This window comes from Hyperoodon ampullatus (assembly GCF_949752795.1).
Source record: "Hyperoodon ampullatus genome assembly, chromosome: X".
NCBI classification, from domain to species: domain Eukaryota; kingdom Metazoa; phylum Chordata; class Mammalia; order Artiodactyla; family Ziphiidae; genus Hyperoodon; species Hyperoodon ampullatus.
Genome location: NC_136913.1, coordinates 17,131,969 through 17,144,854, shown reverse-complemented (window position 1 = coordinate 17,144,854; position 12,886 = coordinate 17,131,969). Strand labels below are relative to the sequence as shown.

The 12,886-nt window shown below is 38.6% G+C and overlaps 1 protein-coding gene across 8 annotated transcripts in view; it reads left to right on the top strand.

The window, feature by feature from the left end:
• ADGRG2 (adhesion G protein-coupled receptor G2) overlaps positions 1–12,886 on the top strand; it is a gene marked incomplete at its 5' end in the record, with an annotated part of 69,359 nt that overhangs the window by 19,287 nt on the left and 37,186 nt on the right. Inside the window, 5 exons of one of the 8 annotated variants that reach the window (XM_079727047.1) lie at positions 3,069–3,104; positions 6,590–6,628; positions 6,736–6,759; positions 8,436–8,474; positions 10,639–10,680. In XM_079727047.1, the coding sequence (XP_079583173.1) occupies positions 3,069–3,104; positions 6,590–6,628; positions 6,736–6,759; positions 8,436–8,474; positions 10,639–10,680 (180 nt within the window). Of the gene's footprint in view, positions 1–3,068; positions 3,105–6,589; positions 6,638–6,735; positions 6,760–8,435; positions 8,475–10,638; positions 10,681–12,886 lie in introns of all 8 variants that reach the window. The other 7 variants (XM_079727045.1, XM_079727048.1, XM_079727046.1 and 4 more) reach the window with 7 other exon arrangements.

The following is a 12,886-nucleotide window of genomic DNA, read 5'->3' as shown; positions in this document are numbered from 1 at the left end:
AATCACTAGGGAGTCATATTGAGGAAATTTTATAGACAGCTCACAATAATTTTATTTATGGACTTAAATCGAGACTTCAATAAACGAATAATGCTTTAAATTTTGCTCTTTGTAAACTTCCAAAGGAAAATCTGAAAAATTTAAAAGTTTTTCCTGTCTCTGCTTGCGAATCTTTTTAACAATGGAAATGTTTTGTCTCCTAAGAGTGGCATGGAACTCAAGTATATGACTCACTGGAAATGCTGACCACCTCCTTCGTTTTTTTTTTTTTTTGCGGTACACGGGCCTCTCACTGTTGTGGCCTCTCCCGTTGCGGAGCACAGGCTCCGGACGCACAGGCTCAGTGGCCATGGCTCACGGGCCTGGCGCTCCGCGGCATGTGGGATCTTCCCAGACCGGGGCACGAACCCTTGTTCCCTGCATCGGCAGGCGGACTCTCAACCACTGCGCCACCAGGGAAGCCCACACCTCCTTGGTTTTAACAAATGGGAAGTGAGTTAGGAGAGAGCCCAAGAGAAACAGAGGCTGATACTCAGGAAAATGTAAGGCCTAGGGGACGTCTCTATGTGGGACCAAGAGGAGTGATGTGGAGCATTATAATGAGAGACAGAAAAAGTGAATAAAATGTTAGTCACTGAGTAATCGGGCCCCTAGAAGAAAAAAAATGCCAAAAGAGAAAAAGCAGACAATAACAATTTAAAAACCTCTAACTTTTATTTACTGGGTTCCCTCCCTTCATCAGTGTAGGTCTCTGCTGGGAGCCCTGTAGGCTGGGCTGGGCTGGCCCTTGATCTATGTTTTGATCAGGTTTTACCTCTTGATTGTGAATCCATGCATATCAAACCTGTCTACCCAGAGATGGCCAACCAGGAAAGTTCCTTCTCCACTCCGGCTCTCCTATTACCCTTGAATTGTCCATTTCCTCTAGCATCTAAGAAAGACGTAAAACTCAGATGAGCCCCTTTCCCTGTGGGTATACAGCTCTTGTCAAAGGATTTAGCAATGGAGAAGGTTGAACAATTGGTGACTCTGGTCAGCCACTGGGCAAAATTGAAAAGGAAGCAGTATTAGCCCCTGTTGCCTTTCAACATCACTCTCCATCCCTCTTCCCTGGTACTCATCTCTTCCTCAGTGCCTTCATGCTGTTCCCTGCCTGTGCCACGCTCCCACACCACTCTGCCTCACCTGCCTAAACTGATGTGTCATTTTCAAGTAGCCCATATTGAATGTTGATTCTTCCCGGAAATTTTCAACATGGCCCAGTATGGTAGGTCTTTGCTACATAATGAGAAGACTTCAGCCAATTGGAATTAATTCATACTAAGCTGTGAATGACTGATTCCCCTTAGTGCTCCCAGGAGCATTCTCAAAATTAAACTCCTGTTAATTCAACAGACTCTTTGATCGGTGGGATATTTAAGGTAGCATGAGGGATACATTGAAGGACAGAGACTAAGAAGAGGCAATGCCCATTAAATTAGGGCATCAAGACACTAACTACTCTGCGCTAACCACTTGAGCGCTCATTCAGTCCTGCTTTCAAGCAGAACTGTGTTTTAATTATACCAGAAAATAATCAGTACCCTACCACCATTTAAGGAAAATAGGCTCCTGGAAGCTACCAGGTATGTTTCACTGTGCAATTTTAGTTTCTAAATATACTTATTATTTCTTTTTAATTGTATCTCAAGGTACCACTATGGAAATAACCATTCCTTTGTAATTAAAAACAGTTTAAGAATTTATAAGGTAATACCCCATTGGGTGAGAGTTTGGGAAAGTAACACTCTGATGTACTGCAAAGAGCGGTATAAATTGGTTTGTTTTCTGTAAGGCATCTTGGCAATCAAAATTCATGGAATTTCTGAAAGAAATAGCAAGTATGTATGCAAAAATTTACCAAGAGGATTTCTTGCAGCATTGTTTATAATCATGAAAAACTGCGCACACTAAAATGTCCATCAAAAGGAAATTTGTTATATAAATTAATGGTACATCCAATCAATGAAATGCTATGCAGTCATCACAAAATGGTATTGGGGAAGATTATTTAATGATATAGAACAATGTTCAGGATATAGTGTCATGAGAAAAACCAGGTTACAAATAGTTTTAAGTGACGTGATCTTTCTTATCATACCTATAAGTACATATGTATACACATACATTCATATATTTATATTCATATGTAGATATACATTAACACATAGGAAGAGAAAAGAATATACGTCAAAATGTTAATGTCATTTATGTCTGGGTGGTGAAATTATAGGTGGTTTTAATTTTCTTCTTTTTGTTTATCTGTAATTTCTGAAGTTTCTCCAATAAGTGTATTATTTTTCATAGAGAAAAAAATAGAATTACTTTTCTTTTAAGGAATCTAGCATGCTCCCAAAATAAATAACACAGCAGTTCTTGTAGTTTATATACCCAGAGGTGTCTGATTGGCTTAGTTAAAGGTATAAAGTCTGCGCTAATAGGTATAAAAAGAAGTACAGTTACGGGAAGTTTAATTTATGCAGATGTATACATTTACACATTCTAATGAACATTTGCCAACAACCGAAGTTCTTAGTCATCATTTTAAAATGTACTAAACCATTATATAACAAAATATATAGAGTACCATCAACAGTTAAATTGGAAGAATTGCTTCACCAGAGATATGTCTTTGTGGAGAATTGAAAGAACTGATTAGGCTGTTGAAATAATAGTAAATTAACGTACTGCCCTCTTTTGGTAGCTGTTTGCAACTCATTTTACATTCACTGCCATTAAAGATGTTAATCTCCTACAAATTCATGTACAAACTAATTTTATTTACTTTTACATTTTTTTATTGAAGTATAGTTGATTTACAATAATGTTGTGTTAGTTTCAGGTGTACAGCACAGTGATTCAGATATATATATATATATATATATATATATATATATATATTCTTTTTCAGATTCTTTTCCATTATAGGTTATTACAAGATATTGTAATCATTCCCTGTATTATACAGTAGGTCCCTGTTGTTTAATCTACAAACTAAACTAATTTTAAATCACCTTTTTCGTCAACAGAGCACGCTGATAATTCCAGTTTGTTATCACCTTCTGGTAAGATTGTTATTTCATGACTTCGGGGGAATTTCAGCAAAATATTCTAGAAGTTCTCCATGCAATGTCAGATACAGCAAAATTGTTTTCTTCTATGAAGCTTAATTAAATTCTGTCATTAAACCTACTCCTGAAAAATCAAAGCAGACACAGACAACAGGGTAGTCTATCAATCCCCCCCAATTGCTAAACAAAGCTAGGGACTAATTTGTGGGTTTTCATCATGGTAACTGCTTCAGTTCTTCAGTGTTACTTTTAGTATTCTAGTTCATGTCTCCTGAAGAGTATCAAGGACATAAACATGCTAAATGTTCCTATATTTGAGGGTTGAGATGTTCTCTTAAATATACTTCCTCAGCACCCCACTGAATTAATATTTTTCAAAAGGCTTCTAAAGGCTTAGCACTCATGAGAATGGGAAGGCAAATCAATAAAGAGAAATTTATAACTAGGACCCGTCTTGGCAGGAACCAGGAGCAGAACCTGCATTCCAGACTGCTGGCTACAACGGGACCTCAGGGATAAAGTGGTCCCCCCCCATCCCTTAGTTAATAACACGGTGAAGCCTGGAGAGGCTGAGTAACTTATCTAAGTTCACACGGCTTCTTGCCCCACATCACAGATGCAGCACATGGCTTCTCTAACTCCTACTTCTGTTTCATTCTGTAATATATATACCATATAGTACAGAACAATCTTTTACGGTAAGGAGTGAGTCAACTCACATTGTCCTTAGTTGCGTGAAAATGAGCTTCTACTGTTATTAATTCATTTAACTAAAATTAGTAATAATCGCCATTACTGCTCATGCACGTACTACATGTTTGGGAGTCTTCCGACATCTCGTTTTGCTTCCAATCTTGCAGTATAGGGATCGTTATATTCATGTTATAGATGAGGAAACCGAGGGTCAGAGAGGAGGAAACTTGCTCATGTTCACACATTCTCTGGAGCCACACTCCTTGGGTTTGAATTTGGCCACCCCCCCCCCACCTCCATTGCTACCTGTGTGGCTTTGGACAAGTTCCTTCACCTTTCTGTGCCTCAGTTTCTTCACCTGTAAATTGAAGAGAATAACAGTACTCGCTTCATAGGGAAGTTGTGAAGATGAAATGAGATAACACATGTGCCTGGCACAGAGTAAACCCTCAGTAAGTAATAACGATCATTATTATTATGTTTTACAAATTTATTTATTTACAAATTTATTTATTTATTTATTTATTTTTGGCTGTGTTGGGTCTTCGTTGCTGCATGTGTGGACTTTCTCTAGTTGCGGTGAGCAAGGGCTACTCTTCGTTGCAATGCACGGGCTTCTCACTGCGGTGGCTTCTCTCGTTGTGGAGCACGGGCTCTAGGTGTGTGGGCTTCAGTAGTTGTGGCGTGCGGGTTCAGTAGTTGTGCCTTGCGGGCTCTAGAGCGCAGGCTCAGCAGTTGTGGCGCACGGGCTTAGTTGCTCCACGGCATGTGGGATCTTCCCAGACCAGGGCTCAAACCCGTGTCCCCTGCATTGGCGGGCAGATTCTTAACCACTGTGCCACCAGGGAAGTCTCGGATCATTATTATTAAGTTATTAAGTAATGGGGCAGAGATTCAAACCCAGGACTGCAAATCTCCAAAGCGCAAGCTCTTTTTGCTAAGCCAGTTTGCCCCCTTGTTGTTAAGCTTCTAGGGTAAAATGAGCCACTGTATTTTTCTTCTGCTGCAGTAGCCTTCTCAGACTTAATCATGGTGATATCTTTGCAAAACTGTTTGCATGGAATGAGGTCAAGGGTTTGGAGGCACACAATGATGCCAGGCACAGCCCCAGGGCCCCAGGGGAAAGCCAGCACAGATCCAGGGATGGACAGGCGGCTGTGCCCGCAAGCCTCTTTGGATGGTGTCACCCATTCCTCTCCAATCAGAAAAATGAATAGCCATTGATTAAAAACCACCTTTGGCGAATTATATTGTTCTGCCCCAAGAGCAAAGGATTCCATACCCAGGCTTTGAATCTCATTGCTCAGGAACTGTCTTACTTCTCAAGAAATATACTTGGTAATTTAAAAAAATGTAGTAAATGACAAAATTTGGAAGCAATAATGTAGGACAGACAGGGTGTGTGTGTTTCAGCCAACGCATGATTGGTCTAAAACCGACAGGCCAGCCAAGCACCTCGACACACCCAAATGTTGTCCTTACCAGCTGAATATCAGGCTCCCTATTGGAAAGCTCAGTTTAGTTGTAAAATGTTTGCTTGTCGTGTGTATACGGAGAGGTCAAGCCATTGGATCTTTCTAATAGTTAAACATGCAAAGTGTGTGCAGTAGACTGACCTCTTAGCATAAATAGAGTTATTCCATGGGAAATTTACAACCTGATTGTCTTAATAGCAGCCATATTTTATTTTATTATTTTTTTTAATTAAAATTTTTTTTTAGCTATGTTGGGTCTTCGTTGCTGTGCATGGGCTTTCTCTAGTTGCGGTGAGCGGGGGCTACTCTTCATTGAGATGCACGGGCTTCTCATTGCAATGGCTTCTCTTGTTGCGGAGCGCGGGCTCTAGGCACGTGGGCTTCAGTAGTTGTGGCATGCGGGCTCAGTAGTTGTGGCGCACGGGCTTAGTTGCTCTGCAGCATGTGGGATCTTCCTGGACCAGGGCTCGAACCCATGTCCCCTGCATTGGCAGGCGGATTCTTAACCACTGCACCACCAGGGAAGTCCCAGCAGCCATATTTTAAAATAACTTACCAGGAAGTTGTGTTAGGTAGTACAGTATTGAGTGATAGCAGTGTCATTTTTTTTTTTTTTTTTTTTTTTTTTTTGCGGTACGCGGGCCTCTCACCGCTGTGGCCTCTCCCGTTGCGGAGCACAGGCTCCGGACGCGCAGGCTCAGCGGCCATGGCCCACGGGCCCAGCCGCTCCGCGGCATGTGGGATCCTCCCGGACTGGGGCAGGAACCCGCGTCCCCTGCATCGGCAGGCGGACCCCCAACCACTGCGCCACCAGGGAAGCCCAGCAGTGTCATTTTTAAAATCTTAAATTCATTATGAGAAAAGTTACCAGGTGTCATTATAAACAGAGTAGAACCGATGTGCCAATATGTTTCATAATTGTATTGTGACAAATTATTAAACTATAAAATGTTTTCTAGAAGTCTCTGGCTGAAAAATTTTGAAAATAGTATGTCTCTATTTTGTTGTGGTTCCTAAAGTTATTTCCATAATATTCCATAGGTCAGAGCAAGCTTCGTGGTCATGAGTCTCATATTCTTTACCTGTAAAATGAAACAGTTGTACTCATTTCATCTCTTGGGTTCTTTCTTTATGATTTTCTGATTAAATGTATACTCACTGAGTGATTATGGGACTTGCAGATTTAACTACTTATTGGTCTGATAGCATGTTTTCTACTTTTCATAATTATATCTCAAAAGCTTAACCCCTTAAAATTCAATAAATAATTGTTTCAAAGTATTAATTGGAATTTTTGTTTTTCTCCTGCAGCTGAATCACCTCTTGTTGGTTTTGTCCCCTACTCCAATGGTACTCCAGGCAAGATTTTGAAAAAATTTAAACCTAGATTTACCCCAATTTGTTAAGTTTTTGATTTAATTATACCTTTGTCTTGTCGTTTTTCCTCGGGACAAAAGAGGTTGAAACTACAAGCCTGAATGGTAAGAATTTTTCTGAAGCAAGTGAAAATTGATAACCCTTAATATGAATATAAGTATAATGAATGGTGTTGAAGGTTTCCTTATTCAAATAACAAACACAAACAAACACAAAAAATCCCCCAGACCATCGGCCCTGGAGAGCAACCTAAACTTTCTGGTTTAATGATAATATTCTTATTGTGGAAGGAGGACAGCCGTACACCATTCTAACTGTGCTGTGAAAGGAAAGAAATATCGATCACATTTTGAGAGCTGTACTTGCTCTCCAACACGATGCCAACACACTTTACAGGACAGATTGTTTAAAGGGGAAAAGCACATCCAGTGACTTTAATGTGATTCAGCCTAGATTTAGAGGCACAAAGTGTTCAGAGACAGCCTTTTTTTTTTTACAGATGATTTTATCAATTTTTAAATAGTATGAAATGAAAAAAAAATCTGGCTTCATGCTAGGGAAAAGGGCAAAGAATTGGGCTATAATCGAGGGAGGTGGGCAGGGCAGCACATTCTGTTCCCTTTCTCTGTGGGTAGACAGCCTTCCATCTTATTGCAGTCAAAACCCAACACTTTTCGCAATCCCTTAGTTAAGATGAAATCTCACCATGTGGTTGGTGGTTAAGGAGCTAAACAATCATAGATGCAACTCATGCCGATCAAAACTGGTTTAAATTCACATTTGGTCCAGTGGGAAGGGAAGACATTATCTTTTTTTTTTTTTTTTTTTTTTTTTGCGGTACGCGGGCCTCTCACTGTTGTGGCCTCTCCCGTTGGGGAGCACAGGCTCCAGACGCGCAGGCTCAGCGGCCATGGCTCACGGGCCCAGCCGCTCCACGGCACGTGGGATCTTCCCGGACTGGGGCAGGAACCCGTGTCCCCTGCATCGGCAGGCGGACTCTCAACCACTGCACCACCAGGGAAGCCCAAGACATTATCATTTTTATGTGCAATTACTTTTTACAATGAAAAAACATCTTTAAAATCTCCTTGGCAGTAGTTTTGGGATCCCATTTATGTGGGGTTTTTTTTTTTTGAAGTGTGATAATATAGTACATGCCTTTTTTTCCTCCTTAAAGTTTCATCCAGAATAATAAATTCTAGAAGTATTTTCATTTAAAGAAATACCAATAGGGTAGATTTTAAATTGGATTTTAAGTGAAACGATCAAAATGAGATTTCCTTAAAAGTTCGTTGAATATCATGTTCAAGAACTCCAAATTTAAACTAGAATTCCTTAAAGATTGCTTTATAAGAGTATACCTTTAGGTACAAATGCATTAAGCATCTACAGGGCTATGTATAATATTAAAGTTACTACTAACTATGGAAATGTCATATCCCTTAGAGACTTTCATTATAATAGAGAAAAAAAGGGGACAAAATATTAAACAACATAAATGGGTTTATTTAAATCTAATGATTATAGGAGTGCTGCTATGTTTTAGACACGTAAAACGTGTTCAGGAAACACATTTTTAAATAAATGAATACTTGGTCAGGAATGGGCTGCGCAGGTTGGGGAATGGCTAGCGTTGTGAGAGGGTGGACCGGTTGACTTTTGCAAAAATCTCTAACTTCTCCAGGATTTGGGGAAAGTGAAGTGTTTAAGGAACTTAGGAAGATGCATGTATTTGTTAACCATGCCAATAGTTGTGCTAATTTTTGTTATTTTATTTCAGATGCTACTTCGAGCGTATTATCTACTTTGAACAAAACAGGTAATGTCAAGTTATTTCTAAATATAATAACTTGTCTTCTGTGGCTTCTTGAGCTTCTCACTTGTGTGGTCTTCTGGGTTAGTAAAAGTTATCTCCTTGCCCATTTCCTATGACTCCAACTGTTGATTTATTATTCGTTTTACTTTGACATTGAACTATAATTCTGGTGTCACTACACTCCTGAACTTCCAAACTCTTATGGCTATAGCACTCCATTTAAAATAACATCTACAATTTTTTTGATTACAGTAGTAATACATCTTAGCTCATAAAAAATGGGGAATATAGAAAAATGCAAAGACGAAAATAGCAGTCATCTTTAATGTTACTTTCCTAAGACTATTACTGTTAATAATTCGGTATATTTCCATTCAGTATCGTATATATATGATATATGTATATCATATATATATGATATATGTATATCATATATATATATGTATATATGTATATATATATATACACACTATGTATATATATAACAAAATAGTCATAGTTTACATAAATTTTTATATCTTGCCCTTTTGACTTCATATTAAATTATAAGTATTTTCCAGCATCCCTTACTATTAATGACTTGATAATATTCTGTCGTGTAGCATATGTGAACATTAAATTTGTTTCTACTTTTTTTTTTTTTTTTTTTGGCTACACTGCACAGCATGTGGGATCTTAGTTCCCCGACCAGGGATGGAACCCGTGCCCCCTGCAGTGGGAGTGCACAGTCTTAACCACTGGACTGCCAGGGAAGTCCCTGTTTCTACTTTTTAAATAGAAATTGTTGCAGTGAACATCCTTGTGCAAACATATTTGCATTTCTCCCTGATTTCTGTAGAATGCTCTGCAAGGATTGGACTTATTTGGGTCAGCATTATGAATATTTTAAGGCCTTTGATACCAACTGCCCAATTACCTTCTAGAAAAGTTGTACCCAACAACATTACTGTCTGCAGTGGATGAGAATGTCTTTGTAACCGTACCTTTGCCTAGAGCTGAGACTATGTCATATACTATTAGATTTTCCTTTCAATTCCTTAGGTTCTATTTTGCATCTTTTCATATATGTGAGGTTGAACATTTTTCCCCCAAAGCATTTTTTTACTGGAATCAGAAGTTCATTTCACAGTTGTGTTTTGTTTGCTCTGGAAAGGAAAGTATCAGGGCAAAACAAAATAATATATTGAAAGGATTCTTAATAGTAATGCAAAATGCTGTCAGCTTTTATAATTACCACCGATCATTGCCCATGGGTCTTTCACACACTGAAACAGAAGCTTGTCAATAACACATACAGACATGAGATTTCTGAAGCTGTCAGGATAACGTCATCATTCTTAAGTGTTTCTCCAAGATCTGAGCTTTGTGTTTTCTTCAGAACTTGCTACTCACCCTAGGAGACAGACCTTCTTTGTAAGTCTGTGCCCGGAACACAGTCTCTTCTAAGTGGCCATCCTTACAGTAAGGATTTCTGAGCCTGGTTCTCTATTATCTGGGAAATAAGCCATGGGCTCTGTTCCCAAAGCGTGTCGGGAAGATATTTCTAAGGTTTGTTTCTTCAGAGTGTGTTAATATTTGCCTGTGAGTCATTGACTTGGAACAAGTCTGTCCTGGTTCTGCTGTGAGCTTGTTGGATGACTGTAGTTGGATAGTCTCAACCTCTCTGAGAATAATTTTATCTATCAATAGTATTATATTATTATTATTAACTCCTAAAGAAGGTAGCAGGACACTGTTGATATTCGGGTAGAGTAGCAATATTTTGATAGTAGATCCTGTGTTTACTGTTTCTGTTCATTTTTATTCTGAATCACCTGCTCCTTACAACCTATCACCTGAAGGTCCTGATAGTGACTTAATTCTGCATATCTGAAGTGTAAGTTCACATTAATTTGTCTAGCAGCAGCGCATGGAAACTGCAGTAGAATTATGCAGGCAGTGGGGTGAGTAACAGGAGTGATCTAACTGGGTAAACATAGGAATCCCTCTGCCAATGCTATATGATCTGAGTATGTAATTCTCATTCATTCTGCTGCTGAGATGACCAATAGTGTCTTAAATGTGTCAACAGTATGATTTTCTTAGCAGTTCACTAAAATGATACTCATGGCAAATTGTTTTTAAAAAATAACAATTCTGCTCTAATATTTAAATTGCTTCTTTGCAGAAAAAACTAAAATCACTATAGTAAAAACCTTCAATGCATCAGGTATGACTTATCATCAATATCAAGACTTTCTTTTTTTATAACTAAAGTAAAATTAAACAAATGGCTGGTGTTTATGTTTTCTTTCTCTTTTTTCCTGTCTTTTAAAAATGAAATCTGTTCTTCATGAGTAGATGTTTATGCACTGGGTACCTTAAATTGTACTAAGTGTTTGGGATTATATAATAATGATCAGACACAATGCCCACCCTCTAGAATCTTCTAGTCTATGAGGAGAGACAAGGCAAACAGATAACCAGCATGAACATGTGTGCAGATAAAGGCAGTGATTTCACAGGTGTTTCTGACATGGTTAAGAATCTTGAGAGATAGAAGGGCTGGTGCTAGTGATTATCAGTGAGATGCAATTTATGAAGGAAAGATTCTTAGAGGAGTGAACCTCAAACTCTTTTTAAATCAAATAAGGGATGTACTATTAAGTGCCTATTATAAGATTAAGGATACATGATTCGCTTAACAAAGGCTTCCAGTTGATTTAAAGCAGGGGTTGGCAAACTATGGCCTGTGGGCCAAATGTGGCCCACCACTTGTTCTTGTAAATAAAGTTTTATTGGAACACTGCCATGCCCATTTGTTTACACATTGTCTATGGCTACTTTCCCGCCTCAAGGAATAGTAGAGTAGCTGCAACAGAGACTATATGACACGCAAAACCTAAAATATTTACAATAGGGTTGGCCCATTACAGCCAGAGTTTTCTCGCTCATGATTTAAAGGCTGACCTGTGGCCATGTACTTGGAGGAAATTATGGATAACAGCCCTAGCAATAGGAAAGAAAATTCTCAGTATGAATGAGTAACAAAAGACATGCATCACTGGAAACAAAGGTGCTACTAAAATTTTGAGAAAGATGAGAGATGGAGATGATAGAATGAAAAGCTTAGTAAGCAATAGACCAATGTTTGACCAAGAACATTAAAGCATTACTATCCATAGTAATCTATAGTATTTGCATAGTGTATGTGTCCAGTGAGTTATATCCATAAGCAAGTATATTTAAAATGAAATCTTTCTCTTTTGGTGTGGGTAACATTGCTGCAGAACAATATAGAAATCTACATGTCAGGTAACTTTTGGCACCTAAATTCAGTTTGCTCACAGAATCAAAACTCTTAGGTGAAATGTGATGCCTACACACCAAATGTCAACTGAATCATTCTGGCAGGAACCACATCGCATGCACTAACTCAAATTATAATTTTAGTTTGTGTTCAAATTAGTTCTCTTAGGGAAGAATTAAGCACTCATAAAGTACTATAGAAATAAAATAGCAATCAGGCATTGCATACCTTAATTCTGACCAAACCAGACCTAACAGGGACATCAAAATATTTCTTAATATGACAACCTTCCCCCCTTGGCAGTCTGCTAGTACATTATCAGCATTTGCCCCTCACATTTATTATAGATTTCTTATACTTTGCCAAAAGGATGAAATTAATGAAGGGAAGATTCTCAGCAGAGTAAATCAAATCAAAGAAGAGATGTACCTCTCCTTTCACCAAAGGAGAAGGTATTTCTCAGGTTAATATGTATGAAGTATTTTTTCTAACATGGCTTATTTCACCTCCCATTTGTCTCTGCCACCTTTGTATGCCTACGTCATCTGTTGTACTGGCCATCACTCCATTTTGCCCTCACTATAACTTTTTATCTACTGGCCAGTATCACTCACTAGATTGTAAGCTTGTTGAGGGCAGGATCTGTATCTGGAACCTCCCAAAGCCTATAGAATAAGGTAGGTGCTCAGCAAACATTTTTTGAATTTTGTAGTTTTTGCCCATGTGAAATGACATCATGACATCGATGGTATTTCATACATACATTTGCATAAGGAGCTAAGACCATCATTAGAGTGTTCATGGACTCCCCTGCCTAGGAAAGGAAGGAGGACCTATGAGTAAGGAAGGGCTATTTCATTTAAAGTCTCTATACTCGATTGTATTCATGCTGTTCCTTTTATATTGGACAGAAGAGGGATTAATTGGGAATGGGACAAAGAAATTTTAGGGGGTAGGGGATCAGACACTGACATACTAAAGAATGGTAGAGTCCAGTTCCATAACTGAACTACTAAGAAATGAAAATTCTCATTCCTTTAGTCTTTGTGGAATTCATCCAGCCAATTATATCCAACATATAATATTTTTGGTACCCGCTTAATGCTTGAATTTGTGAATTCTCTTA